Source organism: Merops nubicus, unplaced genomic scaffold, assembly GCF_000691845.1.
Source record: "Merops nubicus isolate BGI_N331 unplaced genomic scaffold, ASM69184v1 scaffold5213, whole genome shotgun sequence".
NCBI lineage: Eukaryota > Metazoa > Chordata > Aves > Coraciiformes > Meropidae > Merops > Merops nubicus.
Window position 1 is genome coordinate 409,513 of NW_008596863.1, and position 24,317 is coordinate 433,829.

At 37.3% G+C, this 24,317-nt stretch overlaps 1 protein-coding gene across 1 annotated transcript in view; it reads right to left on the reverse strand.

The window, feature by feature from the left end:
* The window catches only part of GPR133 (G protein-coupled receptor 133), a 149,292-nt gene that overhangs the window by 119,461 nt on the left and 5,514 nt on the right, over window positions 1–24,317 (reverse strand). Inside the window, exons 4-12 of the mRNA XM_008936510.1 lie at window positions 20,685–20,807; window positions 16,411–16,590; window positions 14,969–15,223; window positions 11,327–11,391; window positions 10,406–10,561; window positions 7,559–7,618; window positions 6,258–6,375; window positions 5,224–5,334; window positions 3,498–3,573 (exon numbers count right to left, since the gene is read on the reverse strand). Coding sequence (XP_008934758.1) covers window positions 3,498–3,573; window positions 5,224–5,334; window positions 6,258–6,375; window positions 7,559–7,618; window positions 10,406–10,561; window positions 11,327–11,391; window positions 14,969–15,223; window positions 16,411–16,590; window positions 20,685–20,807 — 1,144 coding nt within the window. The remainder of the gene's footprint in view (window positions 1–3,497; window positions 3,574–5,223; window positions 5,335–6,257; window positions 6,376–7,558; window positions 7,619–10,405; window positions 10,562–11,326; window positions 11,392–14,968; window positions 15,224–16,410; window positions 16,591–20,684; window positions 20,808–24,317) is intronic.

A 24,317-nucleotide genomic window follows, 5' to 3' on the forward strand; every position in this document is an offset into this window, starting at 1 on the left:
AGTAATTTTGCAGTACATAAGAACCCTTTTAGTTTTGCTTTCAGCTAAAATGTATGACTTTGGCATTTTTGCACATTTAGGAGTAACTAAGGTCCATTTGGCTGCAGGGTAAAATTTTTACACTATCAGTAGCAAACTGTGCAGGAGTACAATGGTATCTGTCACCTGCTTCTTCAGTATGTGAGTGAATGGCATTTGCTATGAGAAATATGAGCCACAGCAAATTAACCATCAGCATGGGTTTCCAAACATATCACACTAAAGGAAAGGGACAGTTTGCAAAGCATATTAAAAAACACCTTATTTACATTTGCTTTTTGTCTGCAGTGGTTTCTTTTTTCTTTTTTTTTCAGAAAATAAACACACACACCCAAAAAAAAAAAAAGTGATGTCAGACATGAAAATAACTTCACTCAGTTCCTCAGCAAGATCAAATAATACAGAACTCATTTGGCACAACTCCATGCACCACTCCCAGAAAAAATCCATCAGTATCAGCTGTATCAGCTCCCAGTAACCAGCATGTGAAATTAATTTTTTAATCTGAGGGTAGAATTTGCTACTCTGATGTGAAAAATTTCAGTTTAAAGAAGGACTGGTAATATTAAGACCACTATCTCACATTTGTGAGATTTCTCCTATGCAGATACACGGGATGGACCGGTTTTTTTCCCACACTTACTATCTGCCATTTCAGTTTTAGAGTTAGGTGAATTTTAAAGCATGAAAAAATTTCAACACAAGCAAGAAACCATGTTGCTGTGTTTCACTCTTGCATATACGAGCAATTTTTCACCTTAGCCCTCAGTGTTTGATGGCACCGAGTATTAACTTCATTCATCCAATTAACTTCAGTGGGATTACTACAGATTTACCCAAACTGGGTATGAGTGAAAGCAGAACTGAGCTCAAAATCTTTTTTTGTTCTAATTTTTTTTTTTTAAAGAATAAAAACTGACTTCCCTTGGAAACCGACTCTCCCTTAGACTTCCCTTCTCTGCTGTTTACATAGTTTGAAAACAGAAATCATCTATCTGTAGAGCGCAAAAGCTCCAAGATTTTTGGTTTTAGCTTTCTAACCACAAAGGAAAAAAAAATTGCCCTTAAGAAGAAAATGGACAGGCTTCGAATTACAGGTGTTCAAGTAGTTCAGTGCTAGAAGGAATATAAAAGAAAGTCTTTGAAACAAACTACTCCGGGGAAATGTAGCTATTCTACTGAAACATAAGCAAAAAAAAGTTATAATAGTACAGCACAAAAAAAAGAAAACCAAGCAGAGAAGTACATACTTATTTTTTAAACATTTTTTTTAATACCTGGGGTTTTATTCCACAGAGGAAAATTGCTAAGCTAGCATTCCCTGTATTACAAGGCTTTTAGATGCTGTTTTGGACAGATCTGCATCTAGAATTTTAGAGTCGTGATTCTGTAGTGTATTACATACTGTAACTAGTTCATGTAGTTTGGATTAATTACAGAAATCTAGGAAACATTTCTTCTCCAGTATCTTTGTATTTCTCTAACATTGCATCAAGGTGAGATTCTTTCTTCTTGAAAATTAATTCTAAATAAAACCATACAATTCAGTGGAACAAGAATGGGTGTACAGGTTGTACTGTGCCACAAAATTCAGAGAATGTACACAGGGATGACATAACTGGTTTATTTTGCTATATGAGAGCCCCAGAAGCTGTAGGCAATGCATTAGAATTCAGCATCTTTAACAATATTGTGTTTGCCCAACTTCTAAGTCAAGACTATATCAATTCCCTTTCTCTCTTTGAGAAGCTGAGATTATCACAGAATCACCATGGCTGGAAAGGACCTTTAAGATCACTGAGTCCAAACATTACCTAACTATGAGGCTACTTCTACATGATGTCCCTGAGCATCCCATCTGGACAGCTTTTAAATACATCCAGGGGTGGTGACTCAACCACTTCCCTGGGAAGCCTGTTCCAGCCCTTGATCACCCTTTTGGTGTAGAAGTTTTTCTTGATGTCTAACCTACACCTCCCCTGGTGTGACTTAACACCATTTCCTCTTGTCCCCACCAGATCTGACTCCCCTTCCCACCACTCTCTGGGCTGGGCCACGCAGGTGACCCAGCGGGGTGTGCCCCAGGCAGGCCCAGGGCAGCCGGCTGTGTGAAGCCTTGCTGAAGTGGAGATAAGCAACATCCACAGCCTCCCCTCGTCCACCCAGCAGGTCACCCTGTCAGAAAAGGAGAGGAGGTGTGTGGAGCAGGCCCTGCCCGTCGCGAGCCCGCGCTGGCTGGGCCTGGGGCCTGCCCGCCCTGTCCATGCTGTGCCATGGCGCTGAAGACGATCTGCTCCCTGACTTCTCCTGGCACTGAGGACAGACTGACAGGTCTGTAGCTCCCGGGATCCTCCTGCCTGCCCTTCTTGGGGCAGGAAGAATTATAGCTTATCATCTTAAATTACACTGATTACTCCTGTTTGAAAAATGTAAGCTGTCATAAATTATGGCCTCTATTTCTTCACGTCCGTAAGAAATACTGCACATTAATGGCACGGCTCCTTGACAGCCACCTGCTAAGTGCCCTTTTTTGAGAGAGCAGGGTAAGCAGCAGAACAGCTTGCTGCTCGATTTAAAAATGCTGTGTAGTAATAGCTGTGTGATTATCTTAGTGTGATCAATCTGGTCATCAAGCAGGGTTCTTTACCCTGAAGTTCACAGATGAGTTCCTGTGATCATGATCTTCCATGTAACAGTATGTAAAGCAAGGAAGGCAATCCCTGATACTCATGACAGCTGAGATGTAGCATCTTTCCTTCTGCTGTCATAAACTGCACAGCAGAGAGTCACAGATTAGAAAAGACTGAAAGTGTAAACTCATCTACATACCCCAGTGAAGTTCAAATAAAAACATAAGGTCATACTAGCTTAAAAGGAAAGTGTAATGATTTACATGAATGGCCTTGCAGAATCCCCTGGGGAACTGTATTGCCAAGTGGTACACAGCTCTGCATTCACTTTATCTTATCTGCTAATGATTTCATTGGTGCAGCACATAAAACAAAAGGTCTTTAAAGCATTGCCTGGTCTCCTGTTATAAAATTACCTTACAGGTTTCTAGGATTAGGATTCAGATTTTATCTAAAGGGGGATGTTATGTTTTCTGACTTGTTTCATCTAAGTGCAAGCTTTATCTTTATATATGTGAGGAGAAAACATGTAATTTCCTTTTATGAGACAGATTAAAATTATGAAATTCTAACACCAGATCTGATGAATGGAAGGAGAAGACAAAGACAGACATGTCGCTATGGGAATCTATTTTACTACAACATAAAATAAAGCATCTAATGTAAGCTTTAATCTCTCTCTAGTTAATGACTACATGTCCTCAATATTGCGGAATCAGGGTTATGGGTTTTAATTTATTTACAGTTGATAATGACATGACTGTTATAAAAGTATATCACTAAGGTAATAAACAAGCTGTTACAGCATGAGAAGTCTGAGATACTTACTTGGTATCCATAGGGTTGATATTATGAAAGAAATAATGCATGTTATGGTAAAGCAGGCCGACAATGGTAATCCAAGCTGTGAAAAGGGAAGAAGAGTTATTACTCAGAGCAACAGTTGTAAGCAAGAGACTCAGCTCTCCTAGACCTAAAATTCTGTGTTAATTAGGAGCATTGACTTCTACAGACTTTCATATCTTTGCTTTGGGAGATTTCTGGTTATTCTTTGAAGTAAGTGAAAAAAGTAGGAACATCTTGCAGTAAAGCCCAGGAGACAGATATCAAAAGTAAAATAGAAGGGTGCTTGCCTTGAAAACTGTACTTCCAAAATAAGTTGTTAATCAGTTGTCAATTAGAAAATCCTCACAGAGCACTAGGAAGGATTGCATGGCATACAAGAGTCAATGTCTCAAAGGTAGCTACAGTAATCTCTGGGCTACTTCACCATCAACTACATCACCCGGCAGTTCATGAAACTCAGACACGGGCACAATGTTTCCATTTTAGTTATCTGTTTGCTGCTTGCATACCAAGGATTTATGGGTTCTCCATTATCTCAGTGAAGAGATAGATGCATATTTTCTAAGTGTCAGCCACACAGATGTCTTTTACTATCCTTTTTGCTGGGTTCCAAGTATTTATAGTGTCAACCGTTTAAGGGAGAATAAATTTTTGACTTAGTTCATTTGGACAGTGTAGAAGTGTGGCCTGAAGGCTGAAGTTACTCAGAAGTGAGCTTTAGCTGGAAAAAGAGTTAAATTTTTAATGGGCTGGATCATTTCAGGATACCAAGCATGATACTGTTTTGAAGGAAAAAAAAAAATAGAATCCACATGGTGGGAGACTTTATAAGTGGGAAAGGAAAAAGTCCTCTCACATGCTTTTTTTGGCATTACAAGTTGGTTTGCAATTACAGTTATTCAAGCCTCAGAGCACTTGCAGTGAAGTCTCTAGCCAGAGCCCCCTGCCAGGTGCAAAGAAACAAAGCTGTCACCACAGATCAGGTAGACAGTTCACTAATTATTTGAGTATTTCTCAGTGCAGGTTACCTGCAGCTGATGTTGCACTTTATGAATAGAAATCAACCTTCCTTCAACAGAGATGACCGTGGAAAGGTCTCTGGGTGTGTAAATTCTGTGGGTTTGAATTTAGGTCACACAGGTCAGATTTTCAAAGATTCGAGGATGCAGGTAGGTGTTTTTGTAAGTACTTTCCTTCAACCCCCACTTGAAAGACAGATCATTAACTTCAAGCACTGTTATTTCAGAATCTTGACCAAAGCTTGAGATTTTTGCCATACTTCATGTTTGAGATTATTAAAACTTTAGCGTAGTTATGGATTTCTGAGTTCTACCTTTTTGCCTTGACTGGAGTTTACATCTTCATTCTGTTTCACTAGCTACTGTTGCTTAAGTCTGTAATTTAAAAGTTTAATTTCATACTACATTTTAAGAGCAATTTTGCATAAAGGGATAAGTAATACCCGATCTGAAATCCTCAAATTTCTTTAAAATAACCCATTCAGATGGTTAAAAATAGTTATGAAATTATGGATTCTCTGAGATTAAAAGATGTCAAATTTAAATTGCTTCATACTCTGTGGCCCAGCTGTATTATTGAAGATTAATTCAAGTAATATGAAAATTCTACTACATTAATCAAACCAAAACCTGTTTTCAAGTAAAATCATTTTTTGATAACCTGCTCCTCCCTTTAAATTTTTCCTTACCTTTTTCATGAAAAGCTTCACTGGGGATGGAAATATAACTCTGTCCTCGAGATGGAAATCGATAGTGGGACAAATTCAGAGTCTGAGGATGCATTTTGACCAAGGTGTAATCTGTGTGATAACCCAAACAAAAATATGATCAAATCAATAGCCTCTTCAACCTACTTGACTACTTAGACTTCCCTAATAGCTATTGCAAGTCTTGAATTTGAAACACCAGATGCTTGCAGAAAATACAGTAAATTCCTGGAGTATAAAATTGCCTTTTATATCTGAGTCCTTTATGACACAGAAGGTGGTACACACACTGTTAATATACCATGGATCACTTCACCCATGCTCAAAATACTTTACCAGGGCAAGCAAAACAGATTGATAACACACTCTTCCACTGACATTTGAAGGCATTATTTCAGAGCTCCACTGCTCCATTTGAAAATGCCAGTGTCCATGAGTGTATGAGCAGTGATTAATGGTACTGGTGACTGCTCAGGTTATTTGCCCCCTCCCATAGGTCTCAGCAAGGCAGAGCAGAATGCCAGAACAGACAGATTACCTTGGCTACCTGTAACAGCCAAAGACAGATTAAAATAGGGTGCTAGGATGTTAAACAGCAGTAAAACAAGATCCTCCTATAAGGTCAAAATTAGTCTTATTATTTGCTATCTCTTGCAAAAACCTTGCAAAATTAAGGTTTTGCAGGATCCAGACATCTGCAGCTTTGAAGTGCTGCATAAGAGCTCCAGGCCCTTTAACTACCTAATAGTACAGTGTAGTATTACCAGATTCATTTCATAGAATTCTTATTCCAAACTCTTCCCCAAATAACCTCAAGGAAGTTCAAATACAGTCAGAGCTGGTGATCTCTAGACTAACTGCACAGTCATCTTTCTAAAACTGAAACATTGTTTTGTATTCAAAAGAGAATTATCTGGTTTGATTTCCTCCTTCCTCTTGGCAAAGGAAGGGCTGCAAGCACAGAAGTGTTTAGGACATCCAGACAGTTCAGGGAGAACATTTCTGCTAAATCCTACCTGCCACAGCTGACATGCCATCAACAGTTAAAGGTAACATGCTTTCATCCAGATTGAGAGCCATATGAGCCATCACACTGTCAATAGTTTGAATTAAACTCCCAAATATGTGAGCGGTCTGGGGGAAGAAGAAAGAAGGCTCTACAACAACAGAAATGGCATTCACAGCACAAAGTGCCAAGGTACCATGTGAAATTCCTGTGACTCGTCATTCAACCAGCCAGAGTCAAATGTGACTTTCCTCGCAACCTTTGCCACTTATAGTGGATAAGATGTTACACTAATTCATGCCAGCCAGAAGCTGATCTTATAAAATACTGTTTTATGGAACGTGCCTAAATGACTCTCTGCTCCCACCAGCATTTGACAGCCACTTGTACTCAAGATTCAGCAAAATGAGGCCAAGAACCAAGCAGGCCTTGAAATAATAGACAGGTGCCAGATCTTTGTTAGAACATAAGCTGAGATGCTGCAGTTTGGCTTCTCTTTCTTCTTTACTAAAATTGTCCCCACTATAAAGCTACTTTCAAAGTATTTATATGTCCTCTTGAAAACAATCCTCCCTCTTGGAACCTGATCTGGAAAATCTCAGAGTGAATGCGTGTTTCAGTGAAAAAGAAATATGTTTTATCTGAAATCTATTTACATCAGAGATGATCAAGGATTTTAGACTAAGAACTTAAATCAATTAGACATGGTTTTGTCCAAAGATCATCTCAGGCTTCTGTGAGAACTGAATTTAGCCTCTCCTCCCAGTCTAAAAGCTCTCTGTTCTGTACTCCCTTATGATTCAAACAAAAATCTCAGGAAATTCCTGAGTTCCTCCTGCAAGTATTTCTCTGCATTCTAAAGGGTAGGCTGGAAGAATGAGAACATTGATACAAGTTACTTTTCCCCATAATAGGTTTAATCTCTCTCAAAGCTTCAGTTCATTAAACAGTTAAGCCCTCCTGCATACTCCACACACATTGAAAAACATCAATCTAGAAAACAAAAATTTTTAAATATCAAAGTTCAGTGCTAAGGAGTGATTAAACACTTCAGTGACAACATCTGCTCTTTTAGAAATACAATTTTGTTTCATTCATCCTGAAATACGTGGAACCAGTAGCAGATAACTTTCCCTTATTTTAACCCTCCAAAACACGTTATAAGAGAAAATGACATAATTGTTTTGTCTGGGGCTCTTCACTGCAAATATACTGCCAAAAAGTCCTAACAAGAAGAATAATAGAGGTAAACATATCCGTGTGAAATTACACAAGCAAAGAAACCTACCAGTCTAAGCCTGTTTGTCTTACCTCTGGGACATCAAGCCAGGTAGGCAACGACAGAAAGTCTTCGATAGCTTTTAAAAATGCCTAAAAGATTAATAAAACTATATTATTTGATTGCTTATTAATCAGCTATATCTCCTAGTAAGGATCCAAAGCAGATCTCTACCAGGACTTTCTTAGGCTTATTTTAAGATGGTAAGCCCATTTTCATACAAGTCACAGATTCACCTCTACCTGCCAACACTCTCATCACATTCTGTATGGTGGCAGTTTAAAGTAATAGTTTATTTATTAAAAGTAACACCACTGTGAAACTCCCAAAGTGCAATCATTACACTACAGCTGAGCTGACGATGCTGGAACTAAGACTAAAGTGAACTTATCCTCCTGTTTTATTTACATTCATATGACATTAATGCCTTTTTTAGACTTAGATAACTAAATATTTCAATAGCACTAGATAAATATGTAGGTCCTGTCACTTATACAATTTACTATCTGCTTAACTTTTGCATTTAAATTTTTGTTTTGAGGTCAAGATCTGTCATGGTAGGCACTCTTCAAGTACACAGCATGATATAGTCCCTGTCCTAAGAAGCTTGTTGATAAAGACAAATAGGAGGAGGAGAAAAGAGAGCACAGAAAATTACTCAGAAAAAAAAAAAATATCCAAATCTCCTGTGTAAGCATCTCTGTGAAAATGTCTTAAAAGTATCAGCTGAAAAAAGTTCCACTGAGAAATGTAGAAGGCGGCTGCAAGTCTTTTCTGAGCATAGTTTTACAAGCCATAGTGCATAGGGCAGTGCCAGAGCTTTGCTATATGAGCTAACCTCTGGGCAGCACAAACCCTGCAGTCCCTCTCAGATATTCAGTGTGGAATTCTACCTGGTGTGCACAGAAGTTATCCTAAACCCAGGACCCAGCCCAAATGGCCCAGAGCATTCAGTGAGCATCTCTTTTCAGGTCACAGCATCACTCCAGAAAGGACGTGATACGCCACTGGAAAGGGAGGGAAAGCAGGAGTGCTGAAGCTACCGAGCAGAGCAGCATCATAACAGAAAACACAAGCCAGATTTGTCAGAAGCAATGCATTATAAATGTGTGTCAGTAATCAGAAAGTTTATTGCACAGCAGTTACATTTTCCTGTGCTGTGAGGCATATGACAATCGGGACTGAGACAACTTTACAGAAAATAGCATGCATGCCCAGTGCCTGCCTTTTAGGGAATTAGCTGGAGACAATGCAAAGCCTAACCATCAATCAGACAAATGACAGACTCTGTATGTATGATCAGGACTCTCTTGTGTTTACTTCCCAAAATAGCTTTGCTAAAGATAATCACGTCCCACATTTCTGTCTGCAAACCACTTTCATGGCACACAAAGCAGCATCAGATAGCATGAATGAGCAACCAAATGGCAACTGAAATGATGTCGGAAGCAGGTACAATATCTGACAGGATGATGTTCCGTTTTCAATGTAAAGCCTCCACAAAATTTTCAGCAAAACAAAGGAAACAATGTATTACAGCTTTTTAAAAGGGTTTTTGCTACATATTAAACTGTGATCCATGAAATCCAAGCTTTACAGTTTGCAAATGCAAAGCTTTTAGCACAAACTATCAATTGCTGTCCACAGAGTTTTTAGAAGCATTTATTTGTATTGTTTGCCTGAGTAAATAATCCTTGTCACCCTGGTATTACCCACAGGCTTAAAGGAACAATCACTAGTGAGGCCAGAGCTGATTACTGTAATAATAGCTTTCTAGCCTGCTGAAATCAGGGAATTAGATGCCACTCATTTTACAGGAGGCTAACTAGGTTACCAGAACATGACCCCTCATCCCCAGCTCTGACTGCAGAAAACACCTTTTTTTTGGTCTTCCTTTGCAGATTAGCTTACATAAAATCAAATTACTCGGTGAAACTTCAGACTCATGTTTCCATGAACCAGTTTCAGTGGATATTTATGATATGTCTGCACAGGAGTCCTGATTGTGAATGGAACCCAGTGCAAGATAAAACTATCGACTCACAAAAGCTAAGGACATCACCACCACAAAGAGACCCTCTGCCACAGCTTCCACCTCCAACACAGAGCTGTCATTGCAGAGTCCCACAAGAACAGTGTGTGACTTCGCAAAAAGAGCCAGAGGAGAGGCACAACCAGCCCTCTGCTTACTACAGGAGCAATAAATGCTAAAAAGGCACATGCTTGGGCAGACAGCTGTAAGTGATAACATTTTAAGCCCCTAGTGCAGGTGTGAAACTCAAAGATAAGTCAGAAGTTTATACTTGGGTAGTTACCTAGGGCCAGACTGACACAGCCACAACTAGAGTGCTCCCTGCATCCAAGTTAGCTTGCTATTAGATCCTAAATGCCTCCAATTTGCTGCTGTCAGTATTCTGACTGTAGTGTCCTTCTTCCTGCACCTGAGAGATGACTGTCAATCTCTGCTGCATTTTGGATCAGCTGGGCCATGCAAAAAAAATGCTGATTTGTTTTTCCAGATTTATACATTCCTCATTGGATACACTTGCAGATGAATAAAGCTAACAAATTATTTTTTCCTCCTCCGTTCCTTACTCAGCTGAATAATTGCTTTTGATGTGTGGTCATAGTTCCAGGTATTATGTATTAAATGATATCCCCAAGAACTAATGATACCTTTAAACTGGTTTCTCGGGTTGAAGCTCACCTTCTGCTACTCCTTGAAATAGCTACTGCTTTTTTCATATGTATTTTCTGCAATCAGCAAAGTCGCAAAGTTTTGCAAAGCAAAGCTGCTTTCAAAGCTGCATTTGATATTCCAACTTCTGGAGAGATTTCAGGGTCATCTGGCTCCACACAGAGCTGTGAAAGACACTTACCTCTGTGAGAATTAGGGCAGTATTTTCTGACAAGGACTCGTTGGGCAAGCTGAAGGACACGTTCTCCAGGTAGCCCAGCATGGTGTCGGGGGAGCGGAAGTTCCCTCTCTCCTCGGTCAGGTTAGTTATGATGGGACGATAAGCATTTGTAGAGAGCTACAGGGGAGAGAGACAGCTCCTCAGAAATTATTCCATACGGCAGTCGTAATTCATTGGTTTAGCCCCAAAGGGAGTTTGAGGCATAGCAGACTGCTGGGGTTACACACAGGAGCCTCCATAAGCCAAGGGAAAAGGAAAGCTCATGGGTAGGTAGATAGGGTAAAGAGAACAAGAGGCACAGCTTCGTTTTTTAATCAGCAATTCAGGTCCTGACTGCCATGGCATCCTGAAAGCCTCTGTGAACAGGAAAACTAATAGAACTTTGACACTGAGAGCAAGAAAGTGAAAATACACTGCCAAAACTAATTGCACATAGGCTGACTACTGCTAATTTGATGTATTCTGCAAATGAAAAAATTAATTTTATTTTGTTCTTTTTCATTATACATTTACTAGACAAATAGTGGGAAATTTTGTTCTCATTTCAAAGGACACAAAAGGAAAAATCAGCAAAATGTTTTTGAATGTCCTATGTCTTCTGAGTTTGTTGACATACTTCACAAGTATCTACATTTTTTTCCCTTTTCAATATAGAAAATATTTCTATTTAATAATGAATTCCCTTGATCTGTCCTACATTAGAAGTTCTGTAGCACTCCCACCTTCCCATAGTGCCTAAAAATTCTCCCGATGCATATCTGGAAGTTAGAATTGGGACACTAACAGAAGTGTCAATGAAAATTGTGAAGCGAGGAGGGTCTGTACCTCTGTAATCTATACACATTCTGACATTAGAGAAAAGAGTTGGAAGGACAATCCTACCACAGGTTTTGTAGTGGTTGTCATCACTGACCATGGAAGTGTTGAAGAAAGCAAAACTTGCACACCTGGGGAAGATATGTACACAAATCAGAGTGTTAAAAAAACAGCTATTCCTACTGCAGGTTAAAACATTTCTAACTGAAAGTAATATATTTACTCTTCTATACATCTCACTTACTTGCAGTGCTGTAGCTACACAGCCTTGTTTAAAGAATTTACTGATTCTCTCAGCAATTTTATTTCATCACCTTTACATAGATGAGCTTTGCCATTTAGTCTAAGTCTTAAACACTTAAGTCTTTGTTTGCAACAAGGAAATTTCCAGTGTTATATCTCAATAAAAATGGACCACTGTACAGTTAAGACATTGACATGCATCTTCCTTCTGTAGCTCTTCCCCAAACATTTATGCGAAGTATTTAAGGAAAATTTAAAACAAATAAAATAATTCTACGTCTTTTCAGAAAGCAATAAAAATCTGTAGCCACTTCTGACAATTTCATACACAATCTTGCCGTATTTCTGTATAGGTGATAAACTGGGACTGGGAACATACAGACACTGGGAAAATGAGACTCAACTCTCAGCTATGATACCCAAATGCTAATTTTCACTTATATCTTGAACCTAAATTGTTTGAGTGCCAAATAAAATCACACCTATGAAGGCCAGTTCAAAAAGACTTTTCCACACTAAAATAAAAAAAATCTGTAAGAAATATAGAAATATTCAAAGCCAATGGAAATTCTTTCATTGCTTGCAGCACAACTAGGCACCCTCAAATAGAGGAGCACTGGTAGAAATGGTGACACTAAAGCTTTTGGAGCATGCCAGTTTTGTATAAAATAAATAACAGGGGTCAAGGAGTCAAAACACAACTTATATTAGTTCTTTGAACGTATTACAGACAGTGTCTCCATTAGGTGTTTGTAAGTTGATTTCAAGCAACAGTGAGGTTGCTCTTAATCAGATGGACTTTACTAATAAATGTTACCCACTAGCACTATAGCAATTGAAAATTACCATACCAGCATGTCAAAAATGATTTCACGAAGCAAAAAAAAATCAGCTTGTGCTTGGATGCTTTTCAATTGCTCCATCTTAAAAATATTTATTCTTTTCTATGCAATGGGATTTATTGGTCTTTTGTGATAGAGAAATAAAGTTTTCTTCTAATCTCCTTCTTAGCAAGAATTTATATTTGCCAGGAGTGTGATATTTCAGCACAATCAAACAGTAGTTGCATAAATAGGACAACTTCTTCTCACAGATCCAAAAAAAAAAAAAACCGTGATTATTTATTCTATTAAAAAACTGGCTGTCCTGAAGTTTAGCTCATTAACCCAGCTTTAGCCATGCTTTAAGTCATCCAAAGGCAATAAACTGATACCATGAATAACTCTTGTTTACTATGCTGATCAGTATTATAACATCCATTGCTTCCTCTGAGAATGTTCAAATTCCATCCATCAAAACAGAAGTTTTATAAAAACTAATCAGTCCACTACTCTGAAGGAAAAAGCAAAAAATTCAATACTCCCCATTTTTCAAGTGCTCTAAATCACCTGAAAACTTTACAATAATATTGACTTTAAATTCTTCACGCTTACAAAACAGCATATGTACCTGGCATCCTTTTACATTTTAATTCCTAAGCCCCTAGAAAATATACATCTATCTTCACTTTTAATTAAGAGGCTAGAAATTTAGTTTCCACAGAAATTTGATAGTTTCAGGTGACCCTGAAAAACTGAACTAGGGGTTTAAGGAAAAAAACAAACAAACAAAAATAACCTAATGCAAATTGTGTTGTGCAAATTTTAATAAACTCACAAAAGCTGACAGCATGAACATCTCAATGTATAAATCAGGGAGTTTGCTATACAGGCTTTTAAAAATAAGCAGGGTTGGAAAGGTAGGATACAGGCAAAAATCTGTACAAATGTTTAAAAATTTAGACTTGAGTAGAAGCCAATGGTTCAACCAACTCTTCCTGTGATGTTTCAATAGTTAGCTACAAGCATTACTGTCCAGCAACTAGGTGTTTTGAACCCCAGTAAGAATATTTCCAAACTGAGGAAAGAAGTAAAAATTTCAGTCATGAACAAGATTTGCATTCATGGAAAGAGCTGTCCATGATGCCCTGATTATTTGTTGGAGTGGAGATTGGCAGGCGGAGGGCTTCAGAGCACCATTGCTGTGAGTTCACAAGAGTTTAAGGGGTTAGAAATAAATAATTTCTTTCTATTTATATAAGTCACACCATTCTGACAGCAAACAGGGCACACATATAGATGGATCAGGACAATTTGAAAATCTACTGCTCTTGGAGTTCGGTTTGACTTACACTACATCAAAGAATGTGATTTATGGTAACTTTGAGTTGGCTAGTGCTCTAGTAACCCCACACTGCTGTGAAAGATACAACAGCCAAATACAAAAGCGTTTTTTTTTCCAACATGACCAAAGCACTAGAAAGTTAGTAAAACTTTTTTTTGTAAGATTTTAAACCTATTTCTTGTACGCAATGAATAGTCTCCCAATCAGAATTTTTGAAGACTTTCACAGAAATCACTTTTAAAAATAAAAATGTTTTAAAATAAAAAGCTTGAGCATAATTGCTGTTATTTTGTGTCAAAGCAAACAGATTGCTTCATTATACACCAGATGGAGGGTTTTTTCCTCAGTGACTTCACTTCCACATAAACTAGTTTATATTTTCTTTTTGATAAAATATATTTTGTATATATTTGATTGTGATAATCAAACCTGGAAGTCACAAACACATACACGTTTGTTTCCAGGCACACATCAGAAGTTCTGCTTTACTCAAAGTGTTTCCATTCTGAAAATGTTTCCCATGGGTTAAAAAGCACAAGAGTTATGGGTGTAGCTGCTTTAGGTCTCAGTAACCTAGTAAGAATAAATGAAAGCAGGGAAAATGCCAGTGAAGCCAAATGTTCCAGATGCACCATAGCTTCCTTCCCAAAATGGATGCTTTCTAATTGCTACTCACACACGTGTACTTAATAGCAACAGCCTTTCTTGCAGTGAAAAGTTTATAACAAAGATCTATGGAACAACCAACAGGGTTCACCAATGAGTTCTCTAAGCCTTTGTTCTAATCCAAATTCTTTGCTTTTTATATTACACTTCATCCAATATCCTTCTATCTAGTTCATAGGCATCCATGAGTTAATGAGTATTTATTGTTCCAGGAACAGGAGATGGATAACCACTATCATCCACACCTGCTGGAGTACACTGAGTGACTTGCTTTGAGTTACACACCAACCAGAGTACAAGTTAGAAATCTGGAGTCAGTCTTTCCTAGTACTGTTCTGCCTTAAGTCTAATAATTGCTCCTTTTTTCTTGATCCTAGGGGATCTAACAAAGACTGGGTACTCCAGGACTTCATAATTTTTTAATGACATTTTTAAGGAGCTAGAACCAGGGAAGAAAAGCCTACACATCCAAAGAGAGGTGAATGTTTTGGTGACATTCACACCTGCATTTTTCTGCCTCTAAAAATTACAGTCAATAATGGAAAGATGTAAAATGAAAACAAATCCTATATACTAAGTATTTTTAAGTCAGCATCTTTACAGAAGATGAATTATGACAAAAGTGCACATACTCACCAATAGCAGCTGTAAAGTACTGCTCAATTTCGTTGGGGGTGAGTGCCCTTTCCCATATAATGAATTCATCAAATGCCCCGTTCACATAGCGCTTGGTTTGATCTCCCTCTGCCCCAGTCAGAAGATTTGCTCTAGGGTCTCCATAATCATAGAAAACTTTCCCATCTGGATCGGTTGTGTTTAGAGTTCCATTGACATAGACTTTCAGTCCTTCTCTTGATTTCCAAGTAAAGAGAATATGAGTCCAATAAGGACCTGCAAAACATTAAAAATCACACCAAAATCCATGAATCAATTCCGTTTAGGGTCTTTCCTGTTCTGTACATTTTTGCTGACTTGTGCAATGCTACAGAGCTGTATAGGAAATGCTAAGAGAGAATTATGGAATGCTGATGTCATGTATATTAATCTTTATACCCATGGGGAAGTCCCTGCTTTGGCAGAATGCCTGTTAGCTTTTGTCTGAACACTTGCTTGGGCTCACTGCAGTTTCATAAATTATGCTTGCTAAGTATTATTGGCCAAGTTTTGAAGTCTCTTAATACTATCTCAAAACTCAGTTCAGCAAGAACTGCATAAAAACTGCAAGATTTGGAGAACAAGCAAAGAGACTAATTAAAAGTTGCCACAGCTTCTTTGTTGTACTTGAGAGGCTGAAAACATAATATTAAACTTCACTTGGATTGGATAACCCAAAAATGTGTGGATTATTCTCACCATTTAGCAGCTTTTCTCATAAAATCAGATCCCTAAACTGATTTATTGAGCTTTATAAAACTCTGCTACTCTAAGGTGAGAAAGGCCCCCTTTACCAACGTACAGGTAGTCAAATTAGGGCCAGAAAAGGTTCAGTGATTGTCTTTGACATTACTGGAAGACAAGAATTTATTTCAGTCAGTAATACCACAACCCAACATTACACAGTTTAGATAGAAGCAGTAAGATGTGTGATACAACAAAATGTTTATTGATACTACATATGCCATGGCATACAAAACTTGACACTCAACAGATAACAAAATGTCCAAAGCACTAAAGACCCAGTTAAAGAGTTACCAAATAAAGTCTTAATCTAAGAGGCAGCAGAGGACAGCACATGTGTCCAGTTTTAGAGTATGCTGAGAACCATCAGGGATAACCTGCATCCTTCACTTCTGTTCCATCTAAGCATTCATTAATCTATTGATGTCAATAAGAATTTCACTTCAAAAACAACTAGAAGTTGGGTCCGACAATTGTTACTGAATTGTAAATATTCTATAATACAACAACTCTGGTTTTTCAGTTTGTACTTTATCTGTCTCCACATCAAGAGAATTCTTGAACACAGCTCTGTAGCTATTCTTTCTATTTCCTGAAATTGTGCTCTTATCACTGTATCTCTCTGCAGTAAAATACAACAAAGAAATTATTTATTTTAGAAAAAGTATTATTAACTGTACCTGGGGGACTAAAGCTTGCTTTCCACTTCATCATTGCATTCCCACGGGTGTAAAATTCCACTGAGCCTTCACCTTCATTCGAACAGACTTTGAAACCACTGGAAATTACTTGTCCACCAGAGGCAGGGAGAAACTTAGCCTGCTGGTCTTGAGTCTTCCAGAAAAAGGAAAACGTTACTCCTGGTGAAAGCAAATGAGAGGAGATTTTGATGGGAGAAAAAAAAGAGTAACTACAAATTTCCAGTACTGTAGAATAGAGAGAGATGGAATAGTTTTGAGGACAGATCATCCATTAGCATAAACAAGGACAGCTTTTTTAAAATCAACAGTGTTCTAACAGTTTAAACCAAATAAACTTCTCTTCTTTGGTTTCACATCACATGTGCATACCCAGGACACAGCAGTAATCATTGTTTCCTGAGTAGCTTCTATCAGTTAAAACTAAAATCCTTTGAGCACCCACAGCAATAACATCTTTTTTTCTTTACAGATTTCTGCTTCCATTCCCTTTGCCTTATCTCTCTAATCTTCTTACCCCTCTCACCCTCCTGTGATGATCCCCTTTTCTTCCTGTGATATTCTGTTCTTTCAAAATGCGAGTTGCTTTCATAACTCCATATCCTCCCACCAGTATCTACATCTTTTTTTGAGGCTCATCAAATGCCAGCAGATCCAGAAAGAGTACACTGACTACTTCCAAGCTACTGATGCACTAACTGGCTGCCAGCATGCCCCTGCTATTTGAGTAGCATTTATTGCTAATTACACTTTAATTCTTCTAAGCATGTTTTTACCTGTGTTTCCACACTTCAGTGGTCCAATAATCTCTCAAAGCAAAGGATCAATGTAAAAGAAAGGGACAGCAACACAAGCAGAGCAACAGTCAAAATTCTGAGGTCTCCACCAACACAAAAATCAAAGAATTCTTCCCAAAAGAAGGATTGCAAGTGCAAATGTGATTAACTTTGTCAACAAATAATCCTGTTTAATTCACAGTAAGTTTTACTATTTTACTGTAAAATTGAAGGGCTCTTCAGATCGCAGATTAGTGTAGATTTTAGATGTAAGGATGATTTCTGTAAGATAGCTTGTTTCTTTAATAAAGATTATCTCAAAAGGCTTGACTGAAACACAAGTAGCATATCAACCCTCCTTTGCACTTCAAAAGTTCCTAGTGGCTCTGTTGTAGACGTTCTGCAGTCAAATGTGAACACAAAGAAAATGGCCTGACTAAACAGCTCCTAAAAATGTTCATCCCAGAATTTATAGTACAAAGTGCTAACAATAAAATCTGAGCTCAGAGCAGGTTGAGAAAAAGTTTATGAGTACAGAAGTGGAAGGGGTTTTGCCACAAAGAAGCGTAATGAATTAACCTGGCAAAGACTCTGAAGATCATATTGTCTAAACTGCCTGCTCAAAGCAGGGCCAATTTCAAAGCTGGATCTGGTTTCTCAGAGCTCAGCTGAGGTTTTAATGTCACCATGGATGCAGACTGCACAGCCCCACTGTGCAAACCATCCTGATGCTTGGCCACCCATGTTGCAAAGAACCTTTGTTTTGTTAAATCTAATCACCATCTCCTGTGCTACAATATGCCTGTGTTGTCTGTCACATTTTCGTTATGCATCTCCACGATCATTTAGCACCATCTGCTTCTATAACCACCCATCAGGTTGTTGAAGACAGCCCTTAGCAGTCTCTTTTCCTCATGGGGTAAAGAAAAGCCTCAGCCTCTATTCCCACGTCGTAATGTTCATCTGCTGGACTCACTCTGGTTTGTCAGCATCTCTTTTGTGTCAGGGGACCAAAATGGGGCATACTACTTCAGCTATGCTTTCATGAGCACCAAACAGAGGGGACTAATCTCTTCCCTTAACCTGCTGACTGTGCTCGTTTGACATGTAGTCAAAATAGCTGTCTGGACGATTTTATAGTTAGCAGCTCTGCAGGCCCCTCAGGCAGTAAGAACTTTGCCAATTTGCTATCAGATAGTCCAGCACAAGTTAATGAAGCCCTCAAACTATTATGTACATTTCTTGTTAAAACCATAGACTTTTTTTAAATGTGTTTCATAGTTTTATGGTTAAAGGTGGAAAAGCTCACTACAATCATCAAAAATACCCCCAAACACACTCTGGTTTCCAGAATATTTTTTAATATATGTAGATACTTTTTGTATTCTTGTTGTCAAATTAACTCAGCAAAAAAGCTAAACATTTTATTATTGCAGAATAAATATTTTAACTATGTAGTATCTTCCTAGCTAACTGATCTTTCTGTTTTGATCATCCTAGTGAAAGGGCCACCAGGATGGAGCATGTTCATCTGTTACTGCTGTTAATGCTATTCCTTTGTCAATGTGTCCCACAACCCTTTTCCAGTGCTTCACCATATTTCTGAAAGGTGTGGAAGTGCTGTTATTCCTTCTTTACAGGACAAGAGAAGCAGTTTAAATGATGTAGACAGAGAAACTATGTTATACAGCATGTCTGCAGTGAAGCTTGTTTCCCCCATCTTTGACTGTCTATCCTGGACTACCCTGTAGATACTGATCATCCTGTAGCCACAAAAAAAAACGTGGAACTAAGTTCTTAGTTGGCTACATCCAACTTCTCCTACTGTGTTCAAACTAATAGCTCTCTTGCATCTTTCACAAATATTTCTTTTGACTGAAAATGCCACTTCAATGAGCCCAAAACTGCCTACAGAAAACCACTGTTTAAAAATTAGTTGGCAAAGAAGGAAGGCAGAGGAAGAATGTTTCAACATTTAAAAAATAAGAAGAATTTGTTTTCTCAAATCAAAATAGCAGTTCTGAAATGTTATTCAGTTTATCCTAGGATAAGATTCTGGGATTTTGTTTCATAGGATGTAATATTTAATCTGAAAATATCCCCATGTCATTTCAGAAAGTATCCACTGCTTAAATGTGCTTAAGACCAGTTTCACACAAATACAACCGATAGACATCAAGGGATGTTTAAGCAATAGTAGATGAGTAAAATTACATGTTATCATTGCCACAGGTTTTATTTGATTAGCAAAAACTAGAAAATACTCTTTAGATAAAAGTGTGTTGTTTTTTCCCCCTTTTTTTTAGTACCTGCTACAGTGATTTAGTATTTATTGTTTATATGATTTCTTCTCTTCACATTTATCTGCTGAACATTTCAGTATTTTCTGGTTTTAATGTTCTTGTTTATGAGACACTAGGAGTGCTCTGGTACTATAAAAATAATTTATTCTGATTATTACATTACACTATAGATGTAGCAATAATATGACTTACTGATGATTTTTATTTCTCTGTGGTATGACAGAAAGTATGAAAAGATACAGCATGTATCAAAAAATATACCTAAAGTATGATACCAAATTACTTTTTCTAACACTCTCAGGTAATTGCTGTGTACCATTTGCTCTCTGAGTGTCTCCTACCTTCTTTAAAAGTTCATACACAGCTCTTGATTTAGCAGCTAAAATAAAAAATAAATCCTATTTCAAGTAATGTTACCTATTTGAATAATGGCCTGAATCAATAAAAACAAGAAAATTCAATATTAATAATAGTACTTAAGCTTATGGACTACTGCAGTTTATGTATAGAAAGTCACCTTTTCCCATATATCCTTCCATTTCTACTGAATTTTAAATCTCTAATGCTAGGGACTAGTTGTATGTTTGGTTTGACACAGTTTCAATCATCTTCTGTAATCAACAGATTGTCCCCCATTCCACCAGTCATTTTGAGACCCTAGTCCAAGAAGCAGAAAGGGAAGAGAAATATGAAAAGATTTAAGCCACTACAAACAGTTGACAAGATACCAGAAACTTAAATCTTGTTACCTCTAGAGATAAAAAAAAAATAAAAAAATAATAATAAAAAAAATGCTAAGAAGCTACAGTGAAAAAGTGTTTCCTACATTTGAAACATTCTGGACAACTTCTTTGTCTGTAAAACTGCAGTTCTTGTAGGAATTAATCCTGGTGCCACAGGCAAAATTTTGGGCACTGCAAGCTTGCTTCTGCTTTTTTTTGAATTAATTATACTGTAGATCATTGATCTGAGTAGGTGGTGATTAGTTCTAATTTAAATTGCAGTTAGAAAAGACTACATTTCCAGCAATCAACAGTGAATCCTTTTAAAAGTCAATAAAGACCTGTCAAGCTAGAATTTTAGAGAGTTCATACCACCAAGAAAAGAAACAATGATTATGGAATTACATCATTTGACTGCAAGAGAAAAGTAAATAGTAATTAATGAATTTACTAACCTTCAGGTCCACAAACTTCTGGATTACTAATGCAGGAATTTCGATAGCTTCCAAAGAAGAGAAAGGTAACTCCTTTCTCTTCAGTGACATAGATTCCTTTGTTCACCATTCCTTCTACAATATCTAAGGGAGAAACAAAATACAGTTCGACAATTATATAAATCAAAACTTGCTATAGACATGATTTTAACAGACTCATGTTTATCTTGTCCTAACTACAGGTTTGATTTGGTTGGAGTTTTGTTGTTATTGTTTTTTCTCTTTTTTTTGTTTGCATTTAGTAGGGACTTGGTGGTGTTTTGTTGTTACCAGACGTATCATAGAGGCACTTCTGTCTTACTGTTGGGCTGAGTTGGGGAGGAGGTTCTTTAATCAATCAAAATTGTAACAGAAAAGGTTTTTTGCATTTTTCTGAAAGGGAAATTTTGTGATCAAAAGCCACTTTTCATGGGAAAGAAAAAAAAAAGGATGAAACACACTTGACAAGCTATATGCAAAAGGCAGAAATGTATGTCCTTTTCAGACTTTTGGTATGGTATCATTGTCATTTGGAAAGGTTCTTTGTCTAGTATGGAAAATATCTTGTGATTTGATTGCAATTCTCTTGTGTTCCCTCCTAAAGAAAAACACTGTTGACTTGTCAGCTTCTGCTGAAGCTCATGAGCACTCTTAATAGTGAAAAACATGACACTTGTTTGCTATGGGAAACCTGACTAGGGTCTGAGAGTCCAGCTCTTTCTGTGTTAAAAAGCCTGCGTTCCACGGAACACAGAATATTACACCTTCCATTTTGGAGCAGACAATGTAATTATTCAGTTTGGAATTTCATGGTAATGTCATTGTTTGTGATAGCATTTCTGCAAGCTTTGTGAAGATTCAGGACTTTGGTTTTAAGAGTTTTCTCTACAATTTCTTGTGAAGAATTTTTCCAAGGGAAACACACCAGCAAGGAGAATATAATATTTTCTTCTCTGAGGCACAGAAGTTGTCAGCTAGGTGCTGCTTGATATTTGAAAATCTAATGAGATCATAAAGGGAAACGAGGAAGGCACACAAATGGTTGAAAACACATGAAGGGTGAGACATAAGGGACTTCTCCCTGTATTTATCACTGTATATCTACCTGACTTAACAGAAACCTCATGCTATTTTCCTACTTCATTCCAACACAAATACCACCATTTTCAGGTATCTTCCCACCCTTTGAGGAAGAAGTCATCTACCTCTAATTGACAGATCAGTTTTAGTTGCTTTTGAAAATTTGAGTCTATATTACAGAGTGAAGCACACATTTCCAAATTCTTCTTGAGTCACTTGAATTCTAAGTTAATCTAGCCAGAATAAATCCCATAAAGTAATGCACTTCTGTTTCCATTGCATTTCCTTTGCCATTGATGTCATTCTTTTTAATGTTCATATTGAATGTATCTTATTATGTGAGAACTATGCAAATGGTCTGTAAAGCAGATAAGAAAAGACTGAAAGGAATTAGGGTCATCTGAAGTTCATTATTAATAGAGTTCACATTTGCCAGCATATTTTTACTGTTAGAGAGTAGAAAAATAGCGGGTTTAGTACTCTAATATAAACCTCCTAGTATCTGAGCAGCCCAAATTACAGTTCTACCATTTTCATCCTTCTCCTTAGGTCAGATTTTCTAGCAACTAAATGTGAGTTAACACCTAATTGTAAAGTGGACAAGAGGTCATGTTTCAATTGCACCTACACAAGTATAAATCCTACTGATTTGAATTAAATGACTTTAAGCTTATGCTGGTGTAGATGTAACTAGTTTCCAATCTGTCAAGTTTCTGCCTAGAGAATTGTCATTTTCTGTTCTTCCTTTTATATCGTAGTGTGTTGGTGTAAAAAGAAAAAATCTTACAAGGACACATATATGCAGACTTTTTTGAACTGCTTAGCATGGGGATACCTTTCCCAGTAGTTCAGAGTAACTCAGCTAACATTGCAGGAGTGTTTTTTCAATAATATATGCCAACATAAGCATAAATAGACCTTTACTGCACGACCATTTGAACCAAAACTCAGCGTTAACTTTGAATCCATTGTTACAAGAACCATCCAAGCTTGACAAAGACAGAACAAAAAATATGTAAATCCTCACCTACAGTTGCAGAGAAGTTAGAGTAGGCAGAGTCATTGGTATATACAAAGGTAGAGTTATGGGAAGGAAGCACAGTGAAGTTGTGGATTCTTAAAGCTGGGTGGAACAACAAAAGAAAATAAGCAAAACAATGAATAAACACAATCAGTAACGAACTGACCAGTTCATATCTCTCAACATAGCACAAATCACAGATATCTGTCAGTGGCCTTTGAATTTATCAATACAATCACTTTCTACAAGGACACATATGCATGTGAATGTGGACATTCTTTAACTACACAAGTTATGTAAATAAAACATCACTAAAACATTTTTTTTTTACCTTACAGTAACTGAGAAGAAAAAAATATTTAAAAATGTAAGTGCAGATAAAGGGCTCTGAAATATAATCATGCTAGTAATGAACTCTGCTTTTATAACAGAAATCATTATACAGTTGCAAAAGTTATGGACAATTCAAGTCCCATGTCCAGTTCTGGGCTCCCCAGTACAAAAGAGACATGGACATAGTGGAGCAAGTCCAGGGAGAGGCTGAGAAGGCTGGGACTGCTCAGTCTGGAGAAGAAAGGACTCGGGGACCTTATCAATGTGTATAAATACTTGGCAGGAGGTATAAAGATAGTACCAGACCCTCCTTAGTTGTATCCAGTGAACAGTCAAGAGGCAGTGGGCACAAATTAAAATATATTTAATTTCATCCAAAAAAATAAGAAAATCCCAACTCTCATATATCAGCCAATAAAATTTTATTCTCCAAATATTTTTTCCTTGTTTTGGTAATTTAACAGAATCTTGCACACTGTAATTATTTACCCTAAGTGGGCAAATAGACCATGGTGGAAAGCCCATGAGAGTAAACAGAGAAACATTGATTTTGGATTTAGACCAACTGAGCTCATAGAAGGTAAAGGCAAATGCTTTTAAAAGGAAAAAAAATAATCATGGAAAACTAGGGATACGTGAAAAACCTGAACATGGCCACAGCTTTTTTTTTTTATTTGCTGTATTTTAAGTTAATTGTTTCCCTTCAATTGCTTCTACTGCTGAGATAACAAAAAAAAAATTAATTTGCTGACAATCTCTCTCACAACAAAAACGCATTGAGAGATATAAATCTGGCTTCACACACAATGATTTCAACAAATAAAATGGATTAACATGACAGACAGATTACGATGCTTCAAGGATTTAAGACACGAAACATGAAATGAAAATAATTGCATGATATGATGAGTGGAAAAACAAGAAAGACTCTAGCAATAAACAGAAGAGTTGTGTAATCAGAATGGTATCAAAAACAAGCAAATTGTCACCTGCATTAGATTACAAGAATAAAGAAAACTTTTCTTGTATATCAAAGTCAAATATCAGATAGATACATAAAACCTCTGCTGTAGGCAGTTGAAATAATATCTGGGTATTATATGATACAATATAAACAACTTAGAAGACCTTTGACAATGTTAAATTCTTTTCTCAATGTTGTAGTGCATAGTTAGACTTTT